The sequence below is a fragment of the Lampetra planeri genome, chromosome 49, assembly GCF_965212315.1.
Source record: "Lampetra planeri chromosome 49, kcLamPlan1.2.h2, whole genome shotgun sequence".
NCBI classification, from domain to species: domain Eukaryota; kingdom Metazoa; phylum Chordata; class Hyperoartia; order Petromyzontiformes; family Petromyzontidae; genus Lampetra; species Lampetra planeri.
The window spans coordinates 2,329,028-2,353,818 of record NC_136155.1 but is presented as its reverse complement, the minus strand read 5'-3'; the positions used below and the strand labels follow the sequence as shown (position 1 = coordinate 2,353,818).

At 51.1% G+C, this 24,791-nt stretch overlaps 1 protein-coding gene across 1 annotated transcript in view; it reads left to right on the top strand.

The window, feature by feature from the left end:
- LOC144733963 (hemicentin-1-like) overlaps positions 1 to 24,791 on the top strand; it is a 129,060-nt gene that overhangs the window by 19,701 nt on the left and 84,568 nt on the right. Inside the window, exons 4-14 of the mRNA XM_078615992.1 lie at positions 851 to 1,009; positions 1,959 to 2,081; positions 10,815 to 10,986; positions 11,463 to 11,569; positions 18,564 to 18,684; positions 18,912 to 19,172; positions 20,164 to 20,308; positions 21,699 to 21,820; positions 22,430 to 22,561; positions 23,281 to 23,475; positions 24,306 to 24,447. Of these exons, the coding sequence (XP_078472118.1) occupies positions 851 to 1,009; positions 1,959 to 2,081; positions 10,815 to 10,986; positions 11,463 to 11,569; positions 18,564 to 18,684; positions 18,912 to 19,172; positions 20,164 to 20,308; positions 21,699 to 21,820; positions 22,430 to 22,561; positions 23,281 to 23,475; positions 24,306 to 24,447 (1,679 nt within the window). The remainder of the gene's footprint in view (positions 1 to 850; positions 1,010 to 1,958; positions 2,082 to 10,814; positions 10,987 to 11,462; positions 11,570 to 18,563; positions 18,685 to 18,911; positions 19,173 to 20,163; positions 20,309 to 21,698; positions 21,821 to 22,429; positions 22,562 to 23,280; positions 23,476 to 24,305; positions 24,448 to 24,791) is intronic.

The following is a 24,791-nucleotide window of genomic DNA, read 5'->3' as shown; positions in this document are numbered from 1 at the left end:
GCCGTTAGCGAGCACCTATGAAGGCCGGCACCGCGCACGAGAGGGGGTGGATGGCCAGTACCGCGCCCGACCGCCTTTGTCTCCCCAGTGGCGATGTTTACCATACACCGCACCAGGTACTCATTTGAGGCTGAGTCGACCTAGGATAGACTCACGACGGTTTTGATAATCGTCACCAGTTTAGTTCATTAGCGGTTAATCAACCTAGGGTAGGCCGGGTTCGTAGCGCGCGTAGCGCTAACCACTACACTACCGCTCCCCGCCCACCACCACCACCAGCACCACCCAAGATCCGTGTTCACCGGCGCAGAGCGTTACGCGGCATTCCGTGGGTCACCGCCAGAGTTTCCCGTCCCGCACAGCCGCGGCGAGGGAGCCGTGGACAATCTCGGAGCGGCTGCACCACTGTGTACCGCTTGTGTGGCAAACGCGAAGAGCAATGCCTGCATGACCCCCCCCACACCACCCCCCACACAGCGCACGAAAAAAATCCCCATCACAAAAAAAACCTCTCCCCTTGTCTTTACCGCGGTGTCGTATGGTTTAATAGTTATTCGAGAGTGGAATGATTACTCCAGCAGAAACAACAAAGATAATTCTAGGATTGTATTCATCGGGTCTTTGACGATGATGAATGTGGAACTCCTCTGTGGTGCGTGACTGTCGAGGGCACTGGCGGTGTGGATGATGATCTTGATGCTTGCTGCTGATGATGATGATGACGGTTGTGGCTATGCTGTGCTGATGCAGGGCGACGGAGATGGTGGGCATGATGCTGCTGCTGCCGCCGATGATGTTGACGGCAACTGCTGATGCTGGTGATGGCTGTGGCACTGCCGTGTTGACGCAGGGTGGCGGAGATTGCCCGGAGATGAGCGTGGGAGCGGTGCGCCTGGCGCTCGACGTCTCCCTCCCGGGCTCCTTCATCTACGTGTTCACCGACGCGCGCGCCAAGGACTACCGCCTCACGGCTGACGTGCTGCAGCTCATCCAGCACAAGCAGTCGCAGGTGGGCATCGCTGGCACAGCCACCACCACCACCACCACGAAAAAACAAAAACAACAACAACAACAGTGATCACACAACTCTCGCACGACAAACAACGGCCACTACAACAACATACTTGCTGTATGTTGAACTTCTTTCGCACCGTACGTAGCCAACCGTGCTAATTGGAGGTGCGGGGGGGGGGGACTGTAAGCCAAACAAACTAAACAGACAATAAACTAAATACGGTACGGATAAAAACAAAACTCAACACATTCGTCAATAACACGACCCGAAAGGAAACACGTTTAGGGCATAATCGGTGCCATTTCTGGCGACCACTCTTCACAGCACGAGAGGTGACCCATTGCCCAAAATCATCGTCTGTCTGTGTAGTTAGTTTCTCTTTTAAGGCCATCGTTATTGACGAACGCGTCGAGGGCATGTTGTCATTCGCCGCTGTTGCACCGTCGCCAATGGCAGCACCATCGCCCGATGTTCGCGACTGCTTGAGGTTGAACATCGCTTTCAGCCCGTATGGTTTACCGGTGTTCTTGTACAGGGACATTGAGTAAAAAACATGTTTGTGTCTACTTGTTTGTGTTTCTCCCCCTTGCAATGGGACTTTGTAGGATGAACTGTGAGATTTATAAGGGCACGGAGTGACCAATAAGGTCTGAATTGGTCTGTCCTAAGGTAGGGCACTGATAAGGGGTTGACGGGTAAGTAGTAGTGAAGTGTATAGTAGCGTAGTGTATAGTTTAGTGTAGTTTATAGTAGTGTAGTGGATAGTAGCGTATCGGATGAACGTTGAGATTTATAATTGAACGGGGTGACCAATAAGGTCTGAATTGGTCTGTACTAAGGTCGCGCTCTGATTAGGGGTTGACAGCTCTGGGTTGAATCGCCATGGAAGTGCGGTGACGGGGGTTTGGTGGCGCGCGACGTGACCCCGCGACCTCTCTGTCAGGTGGTGTTCGTTCTCACGGGCGACTGCGGGGATCAGAGCCACCCCGGGTACCGCTCCTACGAGGAGATCGCCTCCACCAGCTCGGGCCAGGTCTTCCACCTCGACAAGAAGCAAGTGAATGAGGTGGGAGGGCTCTGCGATCGTGGGGTGGGGAAGGTTGACCGCTCGTTTTGTCTCACCGGTGGCAACGCAAAGCGTCCAGTGTAGCGCCGCGTTTGCAAGGGGCGTCTGAATACTGCTGGCTCACGGCTGTACACGGGAGATTTTCAACATTGATCGATCATCAGAAATGTACCTGTTCGTATCATCATCATCAACATCATCATCGCCACCGTCACGGCATGTGGATTCGTTTTAGGATTATACCGCGTGATGTGCTCCGGCATCTTCCTAATACCTGTGAAAATGGATTTCATGGAGACAAAAAAAAAACAACGTGGATTTCATAGCCACTTCAGAAACTGGAGCGAAACATCGGACATCGTTGCCGACCGGCACGCGGAACGACCTGGCACGCACCGGAGGTCTGTGCATCATCACAACCGCGGGGCCCCACAGTCAATGGATGGCGTAGTTCTTGTGAGGTGCCCTTGGTCCGATGTTCCAGCAACACGAATTCCCAGAGCGTAATCATCGTGCAGAGTTGTGCAAACAGTTTAAACAGGTGATCCACACGCCACGGCAAAGTCGCCGAGGAATTTCTCGACGGCGATTAATTATTTGTCTCTCCGAAGCGTGACAACGCGTTTAATCACGAAGACACGTTGCCTGTAAGGAACTTAAAGATTTACCACATGTTAGCATGGGTGCCAAACTGCCTAAACGCTACAGTGTTTTTGTTAGGCTATGCCAGATAACTCATAATGAGACTCGCATCCCCCTTGGCTCGCTTGTGGACAACTTTAATGTTGCTTCAAGTCACATTTGCTACAATTATTATCATGAGCATCATCATCAACATAGTAATGTTTTTTCAACATCCACCCTTTTATTGAACACTCAATCACAAGTTCACTGGGTATACAAATGCGAAGCGCCGCTTTCAATATTTACAAGACTGGATTTGTGTTGTGGTTGCCACGTTACCGTGATGTTTCTTGCGATTTGTTGTTGAGCAATCTGTTTTATTAAAGAATAACAGCACCCGTTCCATCAGCAGGGCAAATTGACGGGACCTTTGTGTTGTAACACGTGCATAGTCTCCTTTGTTGCAGCTTCGGGCTAACCGTTGTTCAAGTTTTGTTTTGGCCTTCGCAGATTGGCCAATTGCTTGAGCTACAAATATGTTCGCACACGTAACTTTGTGCTCGAGTTTGTGTGCAGGGGGCACCGATGCACGAACGTTACGCGTGCAGAAATACACAATTCAACTATTTAAACTATTAAATATTTTACCAGGTAAGGCCCTACTGACTTATGCAGCTATTTTTTCAGAAGCGACCTGGCCGCAAATGATGGCTCAACAAAGTTGCCATTCGCGTAGAAATGTATAGCAGTCAAATACTCTAAACGCGTGACGTTGATTTTGAATGTGGAGGGAAAAACCGGAGGACCCGGAGAAAAAAATCCACGCGGCCACAGGGAGACAGACACGCAAACTTCAAATACACAGCAGGCGTCAGGGTTGGGATCGAACCCACGACCTCCTGCATGCCAAGCAAGGCAGTTAACATCTCGCCACCCTGGCGCGCCCCCCACAATTATCAGCAGGGAAGCGGTTAATCAGAGCAAGTGTTTATTTTCACGCGCGCATAAACACCGGCGACCAAAAGAAAACAGCAACAGCGGCGGTGGTAGCGGCGGTGGTGGCGGTGGCGTTCAACTGTCGGGCAGCAGCTCGCGCCCGTAAGGGGGTGGGGGTTGGGAAATTTCCAGACGAAGACAAAACGTTCTGCTGGGATTTGTTCTCCGTTCCGTGCGGCTGCCAAATGTGTTTGGGATTTTGCGAAGCTCGCCGTGGTAATGCCGCGCGTGGTCGGCGAGGCAAGCTCGTCGCCGTGTGCGCGCGCGCGCCCGTAAGTTATGTCTCGCGATCACGCCTGTAAATTTATCCGCGCAAAGGCCCCGCTGACTTTACGGAAAGCCAAACATGTGTAAAGATCAACCCCCGTCTGTGAGCATTGAGCAGACTCATGCTGCTGAGCATGTGATCGCAGACACGTAGGCCTTTTATCATCATGTCGTCAGCTATGATCAATCCACTGTTGAATGAAGATCACCCCCACTGCAGCACCACTGCCCTCTCACGAGATTGCGATGCACCAAGCACTTGCACCTGAACCGCCGTTGTCCACCATCTATTCCAGCCATGGTGCGTCCTGGCCAAAGCCCACTCACAGTATTCATGGGCTCACCACAGCCTAGTTGATTGGCAGGCCATGCGTGTCAATCAGTGCATTCGTTATTAACATCCTCCTGAAATTCAGTTACCGATTCCTGACTTTTGGAACCGTCTCTGAAAACGATAACTGGTTTCCTGATCATCGTCTAACAAGCCCGGGTACGAATGCCCCCAGATGGAGCCTCGTAGCTTGAACCTCCACCCTCCATCATCAGCGCCCGCTGTTATATCGCTCTGCGAGGCCGTGCAAATCCCACCGGGCGCACCGCTCGCCCGCGGCTAACGTGCCACGGAGTTGGGGCTCAGGGAAGGGTACACGGCAGAGGCGTTGGGGGGGGGGAGGCTTCTGAAGGAGGAAGCGAGAGTAGAGGGCTAGGGGTTTCCCCTGCAGCAAAATGCCACCGAGTAACAAAAACAGCTTCCAAGAAGACCCGCTCAGGGCAACAAACTCCATCAACTGGGTCGCTTTGCCAGATTGGGAGTTGGGGAAGTGGGAAAGAGAGAGGCAGGGGGTGGGGTGATCCCAAGGATTGGAGGTGGCTACTCTGGCCGATCGAGTGTGGCACCGGCAGTCAGGGAGATGGTAGCACCGTCATTTCAGCAGCAGCAGCAGCAGGCCTGGCGTGTTTGGGAAAACAAGACCCTGAAGCAGCAGGGGCGGGTTCCCTGGGGGATTTGCCCGAGACTCGGCACCGAGGGGCCTTAGCACGCAGCAGGGATAGGCGACGCATTGATCGGTTACTGGAGTCAATGACCCCACCAGCTGGGGCCACTTTGGCTCAAAGAGCCGGCCGAGCTGGGACTGACTGGGAGAGAGCGAGGCGGTGGCGGCAGTGGCGGCGGCGGTGGCGGTGGCGGCGGTGGCTGACGTTGACTGGAGGCGCACAAAGCGAGGGAGCTCGGCCAGTTTACAGAGGCATCGATGGTGCAGAGGGTTTCACTGGCCAGGCAGCTCAGTGGTAGAGCAAGCTGCTCGCAATCGGAGGGTTGTGAGTTCACATCCTGCCTGGGAGTTGTCTCGGCCCATCATCCCTCCGAGGTCGATACAACTGCAAACCACTTTGTGGGGAAGTCAATAGTTGGTTGTCTTATGGATAAACTCACCACTGCCATGGGAATGAGGAATTTCCACCACTGGCTCAGGGTTCAGAATAGGAGATAAGCACTGCCCCAATCTCCGTTTGAGCAGGAAGTCACTTAGACTTTTTTTAGTTCATGAAATCTTTTCTAACGAAAATGAAAAGTGTTGCTGCTGTGTGTACTGTTGCTGTCTTTGTGTTGTATTGTTGTACCATTCCCATACTTTAATCTCCTCTAGTTCTCACCCTGTAACCTGCACCTGGATTACTCGCTCCATCATCGTCATCATTGTAAATGCGCAAACGATGAAGACCCTTTGCGCCAACCGGAGGGGTGCCCACGTGTCACTGCACTGTAGGGTTAGGCCTCCTGCAAGGTTAGGCCGATGTCACGACAGATCTCACGCTCCCTCCCATCCACAATTGCTCCTCATGCCCCACCTATTCCATACCTGTCAACCCCTTATCAGTGCCCCTACTGTATTACAGAGCAATTCAGACATTGTCGGTCACCCCGTGCCCTTATACATCTCAAAGTTAATCCTACAAAGTCACATCACAAGGGAGAAACACTCAATTTCCTTGCACAAGAATACAGGTAAACCGTATGGTTTAACACGTAGGCTTTCGCAACCCAAAAACCCTCTATTATGGATAAACCGTATGGATTGACAGGTAGGCTATTGTACAACGTCTTGACGTGCAGTCAGTCACGTGATATATACATCCAAGCTGCATAGCATAAAACTTATTTGCGCTTCCCACGTTGGTCATTCAGACCTGACCAACACGTGGACATTTTCAAAATTAACAAAGTGAGCAACATGAAGGTGGAAGGTGGCCACGTGGTGGCTCAAGGTCAGAGAACTAAGCCGGCACTGCTGCTGAGATCCTGAGTTTAGTTCTGGGCATGCGCCCGTGATTAAACTGGGTCCCCAGGTGTGGCTAGTCTCAACCTGGTCGCCACTGGTCAGGTGTAGCCAGGAGATTATCTCAGCCAGGTCACCATTGGTCAGGTGTAGCCAGGACATGATCTCAAGCTGGTCACCAATGGTCAGGTGGAGCCCGGAGATGGTCTCAACCTGGTCACCGATAGTCAGGTGGAGCCAGGAGATTATCTCAGCCAGGTCACCAATGGTCAGGTGTAGCCAGGAGATGATCTCAAGCTGGTCACCAATGGTCAGGTGGAGCCCGGAGATGGTCTCAACCTGGTCACCGATGGTCAGGTGGAGCCAGGAGATTATCTCAGCCAGGTCACCAATGGTCAGGTGTAGCCAGGAGATGATCTCAAGCTGGTCACCAATGGTCAGGTGGAGCCCGGAGATGGTCTCAACCTGGTCACCGATGGTCAGGTGGAGCCAGGAAATTTTCTCAGCCAGGTCACCAATGGTCAGGTGTAGCCAGGAGATTATCTCAAGCTGGTCACCAATGGTCAGGTGGAGCCCGGAGATGGTCTCAACCTGGTCACCGATGGTCAGGTGGAGCCAGGAGATTATCTCAGCCAGGTCACCAATGGTCAGGTGTAGCCAGGAGATGATCTCAAGCTGGTCACCAATGGTCAGGTGGAGCCCAGAGATGGTCTTAACCTGGTCACCGATGGTCAGGTGGAGCCAGGAGATTATCTCAGCCAGGTCACCAATGGTCAGGTGTAGCCAGGAGATGATCTCAAGCTGGTCACCAATGGTCAGGTGTAGCCAGGAGATGATCTCAAGCTGGTCACCAATGGTCAGGTGGAGCCCGGAGATGGTCTCAACCTGATCACTGATGGTCAGGTGGAGCCAGGAGATTATCTCAGCCAGGTCACCAATGGTCAGGTGTAGCCAGGAGATTATCTCAGCCAGATCACCAATAATCAGGTGTAGCCCGGACATGATCTCAACCTGGTCACCAATGGTCAGGTGGAGCCCGGAGATAGTCTCAGCCTGGTCACACCAATGCCTCCAAAAAAGCCCTGCCACGTTAAATTTGGTTTTGATTTGATGGGTTTCATCCATTTCAGACAATGTAAAATGTCGCTTTGGCTATCACGTGACAGTCTCGTGTGTTCGTTTCCTCATACAGTATGTTAATTTCTGTTACTAGTAAATGTTTTAATTCCCAGGACCTTAAACAGCCCAAAGAAAACTCTTTCCAGCGGCAATTCATGGTAAAAATAAACACGTGGCACAACTTATGTACATTAACTCTAATTATATTTAGCTTAACATGAAACTGAAATGACACATATAAACAAATTATCGGTAAATTGCCACAGTCTATACTTGCAGTCATAACAAGATAATATGGAATTGCAAAAGTACCGACGATTTAGGTCAACAATGTGATATACCGTGAACAATCACGTCAGTGCAGGTCCGTGAAATCGGGGGCCCAGGATTAGTGCCACTGATATCAGCTGTGGCTGGGAATCGAACTCTGGGCGCCAGGTTCATAGTGTAGTGTGCTAACCATTGGGTCACCACTCACTTGGTGTGGGGAGGCCTTTGGAGAGAGAAATGTCTGCAAATTAAATTATTCAATATTCAAAACGATATTTCACAATGATGGATAATTATGCATCATATTGGGTTAATGTTTCCATTTTAGGTATAATAAATAAGTCGAAGTGATTTTCTGTTCAAATGGGAACAGAGGCGATGCTTATCTGCTGTTCACAGCCCTGCGCCGGTGGTGGTAATTCCTCATTCCTATGGTGAGGCGAGTCATATCCACAGAACAAGACGACTGTTTAATACCTTCTTAAATATAATTTGTACCAGCTTGTGCCTGTTGTATACTTTAATCCTGAACACGTGCTGGAAGTTAAGTGTAGGTCAACTCCAATTCCATGTGTGTCGTGATCTGACACGGATTTTCCACATAGCGCATGCCAGCTGCTCGAAGCCAGCTGTGGTGTGGCAGTATTAGCATAAATGCAATTTGACCCCAATTGCACCTGGAAATTGACAATTTGGAAAACCCAAACCAGCTTGCCTAGTGCTGGAACCTGGAGTTGAAGCACAATGCTATCCAGGGGCGTCGCGAGACACCAACAACACAGAGAGGGAGGTGATCAGGTGTTTCTTAGGTCAGAACATTGAGCCAACACCGTTGAGATTCGAGGTTTGAACAGGGCAGCTGTCCATGATTATACTGGGTTATATAGTGAGTCAGCAGTCTTGGTCTGGCCACCAGTGACTGGCGTGATGCCCCATGTCATGTGATGCCCCATCTCACGTGATGCCTCATCAGACGAGATGCCGGACTAATCCAGGTGAACTATTTTAAGTGAGAAAAAAAGGCTTTCCCAACCACCCGTCTTCTGCCATGGTGTCCTCACGCCCACGGGGACTCGCTGGTCCATGCAAGTCAATTGGCCTGCCCTTCATCAAGATTCACCCGTAGTGTGATTTATCATGGTTATATCAAAGTGTGGATTTACCGAGAAACCTAAACCACCTGTACTGGGCTTCTCGGGAGACATACCAGGCAGCGAGAGAGGATACCTCTTCCTCCTACACCTGCTCTGAATGATCAAAATCACAACAGTTTGGATTCCACGTGAATTGGGCCATTACACGAAGCCGTTTGAAATTGGATACGGCTTAGAGTTGATGCGCGTGCATCGTACCTGCAATTGCTTTTCACTGCTCATCCATACTGTGCTCACTCATTCACACACTCACTCACTAACCTAATCCCTCGTTCACCCAATCATTATGCCATCAATTCACTCACTCATCCACTCACTCACCACACTGCAGGTCACAACACTTCTCTGTCTGCTTCTTTCTCGTGCACGCTTTATAATTCCCACCATCATATTTTATCTTAGCTCTTAGGTTTTTTCGTTAAAGTCACGTAGGTAAAAAATTAAAATTAATAAAAGTAAAATAAAAATAAAATAAAAAATCACGACGTTTCGGAGGCAACACAAGCTTCCGTCTTCAGGTGGAACCCGTCACAGCACGCTTGCTGTATTAATTTTATTTTTTTACCTACGTGACTTCACCGAATAAACCCAAGAATATGAATCCTAGCAGTCACGAAAGCTTCAAATCTAGAATATTTTTTCTTAGCTCTTAAAATCCCCTTACTCGTTGCAAAAATATGTGTTGGGTTTTTTCTTTATCTATTACAACTTTGACAGTGCTGTTAGAGGTTGCGGTCTTCTGGGCCGCCTGTGCCCAACAACTGTGTGAGTATGTAAGCAATAAATAAATAGGTATTTAATAAGTAATAAATACACACAAACCCCACGGCGCGTGCGGCAATCCCAGCGTGTTCAACTTGCGGCGCTCCCCCTGTGAGTAACTTGCCAAGATTAATTAGGAATCCATGGATGCCCCCCTTTTGCCAATTTGCGCGTCCCTTAATTCTAAATGTCAGCAATCACGTGCAATTAAGTTAGGCCGAGTGGAAACGTGGATTAATTTTGTTGGTGCCGCGGCAGCGTGGATGCCCCCCCCCCCAGCCCGCTTTGAACGTGATTCATTGTGGCTCGGAATGTCTCTCCATGCCCGCGTTATGCCTCTCCATGCCCGCGTTATGCAATAATTTAATCACTTTACATAAGCGGCCGATGGGGGAATTTGTAATTATGGAAATCTCGCGCTGGCAATGTGGTTTAATATTTGAGTCCCGTGATCTATTTTTGGGGGGGGGGGGGGGGCGGGAGGGGAAATGCCAAACATCCCCAAGAAGGAGCCTTAAGCTAATGTATCTTGAGGAAAGTAAACAGCTTGCAAATTCGACTCTCCTGGTCTCTTGAGTTCTCACCCTGGTCAAACAAAATTAACTTGAAACTTAAAAAAAGCGTAACTCGGTGATGGCGCTGTTGAGTAAAGCAAGGGGAATCGTGGGGGGGGGGGGGTGTGTGGGGGTGTGTGTGGGTGTGTGGGGGGGCGTGGGGGGGGGTGGTATGGGGGGGGGGGGGGTTGGGGCAGTTATTCAACTTGGTTGGAGAGCCACAAGGAGGTTTGGTGGTGCAGGGCCCCACCGCAAGACCAAACCAGGAAGGGCTTCTTCACAATTCTGGCACTTCGCCTGATGAAGCTGGCTCTAGTCACCAGCGAAACGTCGTCCTCAAATTGTAAAGTTGTGCATTAACTCTCCCAACACACAACCGGCGTTGCTGAACGAGTAACTAATCTGGCACGTTCTGTTTACGGGACAAACCCTTTACTAATTGGCCGTGTCGGGTGGTGGTGGGTTAACGACACATTTATATTTTACCGTGATCTAACATTTACTGTGGATAATATTGGTTGCGAAAGCCTCCTCCTACTACTACTACCACTGCGTATTAAACCCCCAAACCACGTGTCGGCCGAGCGCCGGCCCTCCCGGTGGCCCACTCGGTGTCGGCCGCGCCTGCCCTCCGGTTGACCTTCCCCCGTGGTCTCGCGGACGATCGCCGGGGGTTGACGCGCCTCCTCGCGGCTTCGCTTTCCGCAGGTCCTCAAGTGGGTGGAAGAGGCCGTGCAGGCCTCAAAGGTTCACCTCCTGTCCACCGACCACGAGGAGACGGGCCACCGCTCCTGGACCGTGCCCTTTGACCCCAGCCTGCGGGAGGTCACCGTGTCTCTGAGCGGAGCAGCCCCCGAGGTGGAACTCTGGGACCCGAGCGGTAAGGGGGGTTGCGGGCGGCGCTGACGACGGGAGGGAGGGAGGCGGGCGGGGGTGGACAAAGCCCCGTTATTACCGCGGAGAAGGAGTCGGGCGATGTCTGTTGACGCCGGGTGCCGTGAGTTCTTACGAGTGAGGAGCGGGAGGAGGGCCTTCTCTGCTACTGCTTGGGCTCCTCCCTGATTATCACTTAAAGCAGGTGGCAGACTTCAATACTACGGCTCCTTTGTGGAGCCTCGTTGTCGTTTCGCAGCTGAATGTCGTGAGCTGGTAGAGTTAAGCTGGTGACGATAATGAAAGAATACGGCACGGTGGCGAAGCGGTGGAGTGAGCGGGCTGTTCACGACACTCCATCGATCGCCGTGCCAGCCCTTAATGTTCGCAAAACAGCACGTGGCCACGACAGTCTATAAGGCTACATGGGGGATCTTTGTCTTTACATTTATCCACGTGTGCCCCCCCCCCCCCCCCCCATAGGTAAGCAGATCAAGCAGGAAACTGGACTGAGTGAGCTCCTGCACCTACCCAACTCGGCGCTCATTGTCAGCGTCAAACTACCCACGCCCGGGCTCTGGACCATCAAGGTGCCACTCACTCACCAACCGGCTAACAACACCACCCCACCACCACTCCACGACCACTCCACCACGACTAAACCACTACTCCACCACTACTAAACCACTACTTCACCACCACTCCACCAATACCCTACCACCATCACTCCACTACCACACCACCACTACTAAACCACCCCCCACCACCACCACTCCACCACCACTCCACCACCACCCCACCACCACCCTACCACCCCACCACCACTAAACCACCACTAAACCACCACTCCACCACCCCACCACCACCCAACCACCCCACAACCACTCCACTACCACCACTCCACTACCACCACCCCACCTCCACAACCCCACCTCTACCACCCCACCACCACTCCACCACTCTACCACCACCACCCCACCTCCACAACCCCACCTCTACCACCCCACCACCTCATACGTTAGATGAAGCTTCCATCCTATGACTAAACTGGCCTCCGCTGTGGAAATGTGGAATTTTCACCACTCACCAATGGTTGCCAGTGTAAATAAGTGCTGTCCAATTCCTCATTTGAAGACGAAAAGGCTAATGCTTTTTTATTCTTGGCCGGACAGTTCATTTGTGGCAGCGTGCACACATACCAGTGCACGCTTTTCCAAAGCTCGAGTTACAGAGTCTGAGACGTCACACGGGGGCACATCGTTAATAACAACGCGTCCTGCGAAAGCCATCTCCTCCTGCCTCTCCGCTCGCTGTGGCCTGAGACGGACGCGTGATGGGGCGGGCGTGATGGGTGACGTGCGCCCCGTCAGACTCATCCCGCCCCGCTCGGTGGACTTCAAACGCTCGCGCCATCTCCGCTCGTCTGCTATTTCCCTCCTTCGGGGACAGGGAGAGCCTTTGAAGCGCGCAAGGCAACGTAATTATACGTCTTGTTAAATGCGGCGTCTGATGTCTGCGCTGCAAACGAGCGCTAGATCACAGGCCCCCGACTTGATGTCAGCCATTTATTACGTCTTGTCTAAAAAAAGAATCGCTGTTATGGATTGCATTTTTTTTTTGCTCAGAGATTGAGCTCACCTTTACTTTCGAGTGTAGTAAAACATTTTTTAAAACGATAACGCACAGCCCTCTGTCGGCCACTGCTACACATCGGTCTCCCTATGCTCAGTCAGTCGTCGGTAAGTGTGGCATGGCAAAGATGGGGGGCGGACAGCGGACAGGGCTGGTTCAGTCATCAAAAACACATTTTTTTTTGTGAAATTCATGGAGGCTGTTAGCATTTTCAATGTTATTTTTCAGTCTTCCTCGATGTCTGTGAAATGGCATAATTGGGTCAATTTGATGGTGCAATTTATGTAATATAGCAATATATGTAGCATTCTGGATTGTGGCAGAGTTGCATTTATGTTTTATTATTTTTTTATTGTAATGCTCGAAGCAGATGCTGTAATTTGTAAATTTGAATCTATGGTCTATTGGTTGGCATGGATACAAGGCATACACACTGCTGCTTTTTAAGTCGCTTTAAATTTCATACAATATGAAATAAAATGAATTCCTATAAAGCAATTGGCCTAACATTCCAATTAGGAATGTTTAAAATACTCCTTGTGAAAACTGAGAGGTTTTATTTGTTTAGGAAAAAGACTCCAGGTGTGTGCATTTGTTCATAGGTAGCTTTACAAAGTTTAGTTTGAATAAAAAAGATAATTTGACAGCAAAAAAAATAGTTCTGAGCTGGAAATAACAAAGCAAGGATCTCCTTTGCGGTTGTTCACGATGTCGGAAGGAAGTCGTTAACCTTTGGCCTTTAATCTTGAGGCCCTCTATTTTCTTTGCAGGCTTCCCATTGGGCTCAGCCTCTACGGTTCAGCCAGGGTCACAGTTCAAAGGGAGCAAAAGGGTCAGCTTCAGACCATGTTGTCTTACAAGCCAGCGGGGTTTTGAAAGGGAAATTCCCCCATTCAGTGATTCTATTATTGCACGGAGACAGAAAACTTTAGCGGACTGTTACGTGCCGCCAATCAGAACGTCGGTAGCCACCGAGGTTGAATCGTAAGTTGTAATACGATTTGGCACTTATGGCGGATTTGATGATCCTTTGGTAATGGAACTTGCTCTGCCAGTTGGCAGTCTCTCATGGTAGTTTATAAGGCTGGAGGGTGTTTGTGTTTCATTAAGTTGAGCTGTACATTTTTTTTCATTCATTAGAGTTGCTGAGCACAAGGCCCAAAGGCCAAAAACACTATGCAGCCAGCAACAAACAGCACGATGGGATGTGCAATAGAAAAGAGTTGACATGTTTCTTGATTAGAGTAAGTTCATTGTCAGAAACGTGGGCAAATAGACGGTAGGAGGGAATTCCAAAGTGGAGCAGCTTGAGGGAGAAGCAGAAAGAGAAGTGACCTGGCCTGCAGTACGGTTAGTGGGTGGGGGAGTGGGTGAGTGAGTGGGTGAGTGGGTGAGTGGGTGAGTGAGTGGGTGGGTGAGTGTGTGAGTGAGTGAGTGAGTGGGTGAGTGGGTGAGTGGGCGAGTGAGTGAGTGAGTGGGTGGGTGAGTGAGTAAGTGGGTGAGTGAGTGAGTGAGTTGGTGGGTGAGTGAGTGAGTGGGTGAGGGATTGAGTGAGTGAGTGGGTGAGGTATTTAGTGTTGTGACCTGCAGCATGATGATGGTGGTGGTTAAACACAGTCGGGATACCGTGGGCAGTGTCTGGTAAAGACCGAGTCCTCAACAAGGGTGGAGGAATCAGTTAGCGAAGTTCATGGGAACAATAACCATGGTGAGGAATACTGGAAACAGTTTTCACAACATCTGTAGCAGCCACAGTAATTAACGTATTTTATGCACCGTATACTGTACTGCATTTCACCGTCCCAGGCTTTGCGCCCTACATAAGACTCCATCTCTAAGTGCCAGACGCCATTCATCATTTCGTAGCGCACCGACCCACTCGTCTTGCCTTTCCGTCGCCTCTCAACTCGTTCATCTCGGCGAGCGCCAACGACCTCCGCTGGCGCCAGAGGGCAGGGCCCCCACTGCCGGCCGACCGGTCGTCCTCTCCCGCTCAAGCGGCCGGCGGCTTCGTGACCCCGTGGCGCGGGCGTCGCTGAGCCCCAGAGTGAAACCACCAGGACTCCCGAGGGAGCGGCACTACGCGAGCGGGCATCGCCTGCGGCACGGCGTTTTTAGAGGCAAAACGGGGTCACGATCTGCCTCGGATCACGGCGGCGACGCGGCAATGACCCAGGAAATGTTCCCGAGGAGCTGACAGCTGCGTTGACGTGTTTTGTTCCTCGTTTCTTTGTTGATGTTTCCTAATTGAGCGATGCGAACCATGTTGAACCTTGCGAAAACGACACCAAAGATTGCCACAAACCTTCGGACAACAGGCTGGCAAAGTGGTAACACTTGTGCCTCGCAGCTAGAGTCCCTGGGTTCAATTTCTTGTTCGGGGGGGCGTCCTTTCCATGTGGGGTTTGTATGCTATCCCCCTGTTCTCCATCGCTTTCCTCTGGGTGCTCGTAGTTTTCTGCTGCAGCTAAACAAAACAATGTCAACCGGTATTGGGCGAACATCCCAACTCTGAAAATGTACCTGGAAATTACTCAATTGGGATCACACACAGCAGCAGCAACATTGCTCACTGCTGTGGAAACTTGGCAGGACCCGGCTGAAATATTTTTTTAAGCTTTCTTAGGTAGAACAAGCGTAATAAAGACAATAAAACAAAACACTGACTGCAGTTGCACCTTGCAAATTCAATCGTAGGAAAGTCATTGATTTTTTTCACACAATCAGGCGGCAATTGCAAGCGTTTTCAAATACTGCGAGTATCGTGTAGATAGGTTTTATTGTTGTATTGTGATGGGAGTTTACAACATCGTACTTTATCATGAGCCCATGCCAATGTGAACTTTCCCTCCAAAAATCCGATGCCAATTCTATGTGAAAAATAAACGCCACCACTGAACGTAATCGGCACACACGCAAACTCTTCCCCAAAGTGTTGCTCGCTGTGCCAACAACGAAGTGTTTCCTCAAATGCGATACTTTGACAGGCACTTGTAAAGATTCGTGCCACTGGGATTTTTGTGTGTGGGGGACGGTGGGGTGTTTGATTTTGGATGAAGGCCTATTGGATCAGGCTTTGGCCATTGTCTCCTTTTGCCAGCATATTTGCAAATACAATCTGACAAAAACATGAGGGGGAAAAAATATATATATATCTACAGGAAATGCTTATGAAGCATTGGTTGGAACCCTGGATGATATTACACATATTTACTTGGCCTCCGTTGGATATGTTCAACTAAAAGCTCTCGTTTCTCTCGTGAGTCGCTGGCTGTGATGGTCACGCTTTGTTAAGTACCAACATCGCTTGAATGAACCGACGAGCCTAAACGTGCCGAATGTGCCCAATGTCGTTGGATCTTGGAAACTAAGCAGGCTTGAAGCCGGTCCATGCTTGGATGTGAGAGTGCTTGGGAGCGCGTTGTGTTGTATAGGCTTGGGCTGAGAGGTGGGTTTTATCTGGGCTGTACAGTTTTACCCATACCCAGGAAAAAGTAAGTTGGTCAAACATCCCAATGCCCTCTTGATTTACGGATGACTGCCTGCATTTATATTCTTAAAAAAAAAAAACGTAAATCACGTGAATTATTTTTTTGAAAATGTTAGTGAGACATCCACACGCGAATATCACTTGGCGTATCTACTCTTTTGAATGTACTACTACATACGATATCTGTCACGCAGCGTAATAAGTACATTTTTAGGTTTTTTCGGTAAAGTCACGTAGGTAAAACATTAAAATTAATAAAAGTAAAATAAAATAAAAATCACGACGTTTCGGAGGCAACACAAGCTTCCGTCTTCAGGTGGAACCGTCACAGTCACGACAGCTTTTTTTTTTACTTGATACAGCTGTCGTGGCTGTGACGGTTCCACCTGAAGACGGAAGCATGTGTTGCCTCCGAAACGTCGTGATTTTTATTTTATTTTACTTTTATTAATTTTAATGTTTTACCTACGTGACTTTACCGAAAAAAACCTAAGAATATGAATCCTTGCAGTCACGAAAGCTTCAAAGCTAGAAGTACATTTTTATCAGGGCGGATTGTTTTCTAGAAGTTCCTCAAGATTACATCGGGGGGATTTTGAATCCTGTGCTTCGTTCGGTGCCCCAGGACACTTTTCTCGGGTAAATCGCCGAGCGGCTTCCTGGAATCAGTCAAGAAGAGATATACGGGTTTCAAATTCCTCGCGTGGAATTTTATTTTAAAAAGAAAACAGCAGGTGATTCTTTTTTAAAGGGCAAAAGTGTCACGATTCTTCCGCGAAGCTTGCATCTCTCAACAATGAAGCCCTTAAATTTCGATTTAAAGCTTTCGTGACTGCAGGGATTCATCTTCTTGGTTCTTTCGGTTAAGTCACGTAGAAGGGAAGTAATAAAATAATAAAAATAAAACATAATAAAATAATTGTCACGACGTTTCGGCTACAACGCAAGCAGCCGTCCTCAGGTCGTGAGAATTATTTTATTATGTTTTATTTGTATTATTTTATTATTTCCCTTCTACGTGACTTTACCGAAAGAACCAAGAAAATGAAGCCCTTCTTTCCTTTTAATACTTAAGCCAAAATGAAAAATATATATAATTTTTGGACCCACTTTCAACATAACTTACATCCAGGAATTTACAGATTTCACATCTCCTGGAATCTCCATTCGGCATGAGTTATGATTGCTTGGGGGAGACATAATCCAGAGGATGGTCTCAGACGCAGCTACTGTGATGAGGTAATTCATCCCACATGCACGTGACGAGGTCAGGCAATGCTTCTGTGTTATTTCACAAAATCGCTTTCCCTTGCAGATTAGCAAATGTCAGATTGTGCTTTCTTTTTCAATCTGCGCAACGATAACTGGAAGCCTCAGCTCCATTTAAAGTAAAATTTCACTCTGAATGTTCAATCAGGAATTGACCACAAATCCAAGTCAGAAACCCTACTGGCAAAAGTCTGCGGACGCTTTTGTGAATTATTTATTTGCAAATATTTTACTTCTTTTACAGCCCTTTGTCAATCCACTTGCTGGTTTAAGGCCTCCCCACAGTGTGTTAAGCTCTCAGCAGTGGGCTGACGAAAGGCTAACTTATTATTATTGTGTTTGTTGTCGTAAATGTAAAGTTACACTGCTGCGTTAATATTCAGCCAGTCTGCATGTGAGTTGCGTTGTGGCACAGCGTTCGACTCACAGACGGTTGCGAGCTCAAATCCTTGGTTGGGGAATGACTTGGCCCATCATCTCTCCTGCGGTGAATTAAATGAGTACCACTTTGTGGAACGCTACCAATTGTCAACCCTTGGAGCGAATGGCCCCTGCCATTGGAATGTCGAAAATGAACCATGGCGGCTCGCAGCGATGCCCATTAACTTTCCTTTGAGCGTGGGAGGCATGTGGAAGTTTTGACATACACGGTTTATTAACCACACCGATGATGCGTGGCTTTCCTCCACGTGTATCTCTGTGAGAAATAATCCCGGCACGATACGCACGGTCCACTGGAACCCGCAGGTGAAAGACGCGCGCATTTGTAACTGTCATCGCGACGGTGACGGTGAACAAAGACCACGGTTGTTGGACGCCGGCGAAATTGATGACCGTCGTCGATGTAGCTGCAGGTGCAGTGGGGCACGCTCTGATCGCGATCTGCAGTCTGGCCCCGGCAGGGATGGCTCCACGTGAATGAGGATGCCTTCTGTGATGAGAGGGCCATGACAACTGCAGCCGAACTGGCGCTCCGTTCACAGCCAGCGGAGCCTATCGTTCATATCCCGTCGTTCATATCCCCTATCGTTCATATCCCCTATCGTTCATATCCCCTATCCCCCCGCTCAAGCTCTGCTCGCACTCTTTGTGCAACAAGACGTGGAATTTCCCAGCCAGTTTTTGTTTTGTTTACATGGCATGCTGCACTTTTGCTTTGAGTTAGATTTTTAGGTTTTCTTTCTTGTCTACAGGTCACAAGCTCCGGGCGCCACTCGGTCCGCGTCACGGGGCTGAGCACCATCGATTTCCACGCCGGCTTTTCCCGCACGTCCACCGATGACTACAGCCGCACAGAGCGGCGGCCCGTCCTAGGTACCGACACTTTACTTGAGATCGACTCCTGGCATCCCTGCACAGAGACGCGTGAAGGTGATGGTGCCTGAGTCAGTGGTGCGCAAGGAGAGATCCACAGAGCGCACGAGCTGATCTCAGCCATCCATCTCTCCACGTTGGTTCCCAGGCGCAATTGGCAGCACCGTTGGTTGGTCGCGGTTCCTGCGTGAGTGACCCATGCACCGTGTGCCCCTCCCCCACCACAGGCCTGCCGACGCACATGCTGCTCAACGTGACGGGGCTGCGCGTGCCGGGCCGCGCCGAGCGCGTCGAGCTGCTGACGCCGTGCGGGCGCGCACTCAAGGGCCTGCCCGTCGCGCCGGCCGCCACGGCGCCCTGGGGCATCTGGAGGGTGGCGCAGTTTGTGTCGCCCTCCGAGAAGTTCTTTGTGCGAGTGTCGGGCGTCGACCGGGCCGGATTCTCCTTCCAGCGATACTCCAGCGTGGCTTTCTCTAACATCGTGCCCGGTGCGCACCGCACGACGTCACAGTCCGGTTAAGTCACCGGTCCGCCCTCGCTCATCTACGGTATCTGGAAAGACCTCGGCGAGTTTCAGGGCTGTGAGGCCTTGCGGGTTAGGCCACGTGCTGAGCAATTCTGCTTTCAATTTTTTCGCCGCATGCTACTGCGGGCATCTTCAGGAGCTGCAGAACGTTCAACTGCTCACGATGGTCAATACGCGAACTAATCCGATCGGCCGCATGTTTGGCTATGAGCGACTGATCAAATCTGCGTATGCTTCACGTGCTGTGAGAGCAAAGCATCGGACATCGTGACGAACGACACGCGGAACGACACAAACGCACACCGGGGAGACGTACAGCGGCACAACCACGGAACCGCATGCAGTCGTGGATGTCAGAGTTATTCTAAGTGCTGCGCTAACGCCTTCCATTGGACAATTCGCGCAGAGCATAACATTTGCTTCGAGTCCTGCTGAGGGTTTTTAAAGAGGTCACCCAAACGTCACTGGCTTGCAACACACTAACGAAAAGAACACGATCATCAGGTCACAAGCATCTGTTCACTTTAACCTGTTTCATTACAAAGCCGAATGTACATTGATTACCTTCAAAATCCACGTGCGTTATGAAGACCGGCCATTTCCCAAAGACGTCGCCGATTCTAGATTGTCCTGATGAAGGCCACGGTGTTATTGCCGTTGAGTTTGCAGCAAACATTATGATTCACGACGTATTTTTTTGTGTTTGGCCACGTAATGGTCCGGACCAAAATTCGTGCCGTTACTTTCCCCTCCACCACCCGGCGTGGCCAAACAAATTGCGACAGGCACGAGCGTTCAACTTGCTGGCCGCCACCGTTTCGCCCGCTCGAGCCGACGGACAAATCCTCGCGCTTGCGCATCCCACGGCCTGCCGTCCGTTCCGCGTGATGTGCGCTGCCCTGACCCCCCCTCCACCCCTTCCCTGACCTCGCCGCCGGTGCTGCGTGGAACAGATCTCCCGCGTGTGCGGATGGCCGAGTGGACGGCGGCGTTCTACCTGCAGGCGGTCGCCATCACCTGCTCCGTGGAGTCGCTCATCCCCTACACGCTGCGCTTCACTCGCAACGGAGCCCCACTCGGTCGGGAGAACTTTCTCAAGTAGGGCTCCCCGTCATTTCATTCCTTTATTCATTCATTCGGTGCTTATTTATTCATTCGGTTGTTCATTAATTTGTTCACTCAATGATTTAATTGCACTAATTTATTTATCCATGCGGTCATTCGATGATGTTTATCCTTTCTGCCATCGTACAATTTATTCACGAATGCCTCTATTGATTTATAAATTCGGTCATGTATTTATGTTTTTATGCGGACTTTCATTTATTCAAAAGTTCACTTAGAGTACGGTGCAGTCAGGCGAGCCTCAAACCAAATCAGCCATGCCGAAAGTGAGTCTCGGGACTCAACGGGGCTCTCGGGGATAAATTTGGGACCTTTTATTACAGACAACTTGTTTATCCGAAGCACATTTGAACCGGCTGCTGCCGTCGCTGAGATAGCCAAGCCGGTTGCTGGCTCGTGGCTGCGTCCACGCTCAGAGTTTACAGCCCAACGCAGCCTCCTCCCCCGTGTCCACATAAACCGCTGTCTCCATATGTCAGCCTGTGAAAGCAATCGCCTGCAAAAGGTCAGCGACCTTGCAATACCTAGCCCTTAATGTCGGATTCTTTTAAATATTTGCGAAGGTCGCTGCATCAAATCGTTTTAAAGTATGACGGTACTTATATGGTATAGGCTTATATGCTTGTCCTTGGGCTACACACCCCCTCCCCCCCCTCAAACATATATAACCCCTTGTTGTAACAGCTCTCTCGCTGGTTCAGCAGTTCCACTGCTGGATGATTTTTTTCGCCCGAGGACGACCGCTTGTGTTGCGATCGAAACGTCGTGATTTATTATTATTTGGTTTATTTTATTTTTCTACCTACGTGACTTTACCGAAAAAACCAAAGAGTATGGATTCCTGCAGTCACGAAAGCTTCAAATCAAGATTCAAATCAAGATGGTAGAGGCTGCCGCTGCGGGGCTTGGTCGTGGGCAGTGCGGAGATGTCCAGTTGTACTGTACATCTATGTTCCTCAGCCTATGCGCCCTGCTTTTGCCGTCCTGTTTAACCCAGCAGGAAGCCCTGGTTACTGCTGCCGGTGTATTAACCGCAGAGTATGATGCACCGTACATTTCACAGCGGACGTCACCGTCGCGATGACGGTTACAAAAGATTCCTCGATGCCGTTCGAAACGAGTGTCGGCCATCATGTGCCGGCGTCGCGGCCCAAATTTGCTTGTTCGACAAAATGACGTAACAAATTTCTTGATTGGAATCAGATATCAGATGTGGCAATCGCCGCCCCCCTTAATTTTACATGACCGCAGGCCGCGTGTCCGCGCAGCCTCGTGTCTCCGCGAGAGCCTCGAAGAGTGTCGAATGGACGCCCCCAATGTGCCCTACTCCGCCGTGTAATTATTATCGTTGCCGCTTGTGCAGGGAGTCCGGCAGCGCGAGCTGGGAGATCGGCGAGGCGACGGCGCGCGACGAGGGCCGCTACGAGTGCGTGGCCGTGAGCCAGGCGGGAGCCGGACACGCCGCCACCTACCTGCAGGTCACAGGTCAGCGACTCGACCCCCCCCCCCCCCGCGCCTCCGCAGGGCGGCCGTGTTGCCTCCCTCCGAGAGTCGCTCAGACAAAACAATCCGCTCGTGATCTCGAGCACACGGGGATGGGGATTGGCGCGCCCCGATATTTCGGGGTCGCGCATTCCGGCTGGGGGTTTGACGCAGCCCCATCAATCCCGCCACGGTCGGTAGAAATGGCACCGCTGTGAGAAAATCAACGGTGGTTGTTCAACGGGAAGACTTCCCCCCCCCCCCCCCGCCATAGGAATGTAGAATTTCCACCACTGGTAAAAGGGAGACGAACACCTCCTCAATGCTCACTTGAGCAGGGAATCGCTTCGTCGACGTTTTGTAGACTCACGCCGACACACACAACCACGAAGGAGAGGTTGGTAGGCAGCGCAGCCGGTTAGCTGCCGGACTCTCAGTGCTGTCTGTTTCCCCGAGGCTGCTCAGGCTTTCTTGAAGCAAACTCCGTCGAATGTTTATAAGCGAGGCCCCCACCTCGCCATGACAAACGTGTCCCGGTTTGACGCAAAAACTATTCAAACGTGCAGCAATCGCTGTTTTGTGTTTTGCCGGGCTCCCTTGTGCGGTGAGCAGAGCCGGCCCCGGAGGTGCGGGCCCTCGGCAACGTGACGGTTGCTCCCGGCGAGACGGCGACGCTCGCTTGCCGCGTCGGGGGCCAAGATGTGAGCTACAACGTGACGTGGACACGGCACGTGGTACATCGAGGTGAGCAGGTTCATGACGATGACGCTGCCACCGCTCATTATCATCTTCGTTATCATCATCATCATCATCATCGTCGTCGTCGTCGTCACCATCATCATCATTATTGTCATCATCATCATCGTTGTCATCATCATCATCATCATTGTCATCATCGTCATCATCATCATCATCATTGTCCTCATCATCATTGTCATCATCATTGTCATCACCATTGTCGTCATCATCATTGACATCGTCGTCATCATCATCATTGTCATCATTGTCGTCATCATCGTCATCATCCCGCAGCCATTCGCAAATCCTCACCCAATTAAACAATCGGCATGACCATCAAAGACGGACCTGAAATGTGTCTTCGATTCTCCTCTCCACGGCACCTCACCGACTCGTACAGTAAACTCACTCGGGTATGGTCTCGGAACAAAACCTTTTAACATCGACCTTAAGCGCGGCCACGAACGTCGTAACCGTCGGCGTAATAAACAAACTCGGCTTGCAGCACCCCGCGTCGGCCCATCTCTCGTCACGCGCTGACCAGCGCTCAACCGACGCTCGTCACGTGACTCCTCACACCAACCCGTGCAATCTCAACCACCGGCAGTACACCTCGTAGCTTGACGCGGCCAGCACGGCCGGATATGACTTTTTGGAGAGAGACCCCAGGTGGGAATGCCTCCGGTTCTAGCCGCAGGGCTTCGCCAATCCGACTCCCCACGCAGAAACGCCGCCGCACTCCGTCGACGCCCTGGCGCTCCTGGGCGGACGCGGCCGCTCGCCGCCGCCGGAGAGCGGCGCGGGGAAACGAGCGACGCTGCAGATCCGTGACGCGCAGCGCGGGGACGCCGGCCGCTACGACTGCACCGCGTCCAACCGCGGCGGCGCCAGCAGTGCGTCCGTGTGGCTCCACTTCGAAGGTGAGGGTCACGCGGCGATGGCGTCGCCACCTTCGGGTTGCACCAGGGAGGTGCGGCGGCAATGTCTCTCGTGCCTCGCACGGCAAGAAGGGCTTCGGGGAAGTCCCGGCTTGGGTGCCCTTTCTGTGTAGAAGTTGTATCTTCTCCCAATGTTCTGCAAAGGTTTCGTCCAGGTCCTCTGGTTTCTTCCAAAGCAAAACAATCCTTACAATCTTGATTTGAAGCTTTCGTGACTGCAGGAATCCATACTCTTTGGTTCTTTCGGTAAAGTCAAGTAGGTAGAACATAAGCAGCTTTCCCACCTGATGATAGACGCTTGTCTTCTGCCCGAAACGTCGTGATTCATTTTATTTTATACCTACGTGACTTTACCGAAAGAACCAAAGAGTAATCCTTACAATGTGACCGTTATTCGTCAAACACCACAATTTTCAGAAGTTACCTGCAAATTTCTTAAATAGAACAAAGACAAAGATCCCTCGTGTAGCCTTAACACACCATTGGGGCAAATGGTGTTTGCGAGCACCTATGAAGGTCAGAATGGCACACGAGGTGGTGGATGGCCAACACCACGCCCGGCCGCCTTTGTCTCCCTAGTGGGCATGTTTACGGATTGCACCAGGTACACATTTGACACACATGGCCCCCTACTGAACAAACTTGGCACAACCCTCCTAAAAAATGTCGTTACATTTTTTTTTTTATCCTATATAACTGGGATACTGAGACGCACGCCGGACCGGCCCGGTTCCCCGGCGTCGGTGCGCGCCGATTCTCCCCGGTAACCCCCTGCACCCCCTCTCCTCCGCACTGCCCCGGCCGCTCCGCAGACCTCCCCAGGGCGGCCGTGTCGCCTCCCTCCCAGACGTTCGTGGCGGGCGCCGAGGTGCGGGTGGCATGCCGGGCGGCGGGACACCCGGCCCCGGCGGTCACGTGGGTGCACGGGGACGCCGACGTCGTCGACTCTCCCAGGTGCGCCGCGCCGGGTCGCTGTCCTCTGCTGCAGATGGATTGGGTGTAGAGAGAGGGGTCCCCCCCAGCCCTCACGCTACAGAAGCTGCCCCCCCCCCCAGCCCTCGCTTTTCCTCGACGAGTTCCGGCAGTGGCGCCAGCGAAGTGGCCCTACAGAGGTTTCTTCGTTCGAATCCGGCAGGCCACCCCGGTTAACATTCCTCCAGCATGTACGGAAACCATAGAGTGCGCACCGTCTGCTTCACGGCGGATCTTGATGATCTTATGGCATAATTCACGGCGTCATTGGTCCAAATATGCCAAATTTGCGAACTTATACCACATATTGTTTAATTTGGAAACAT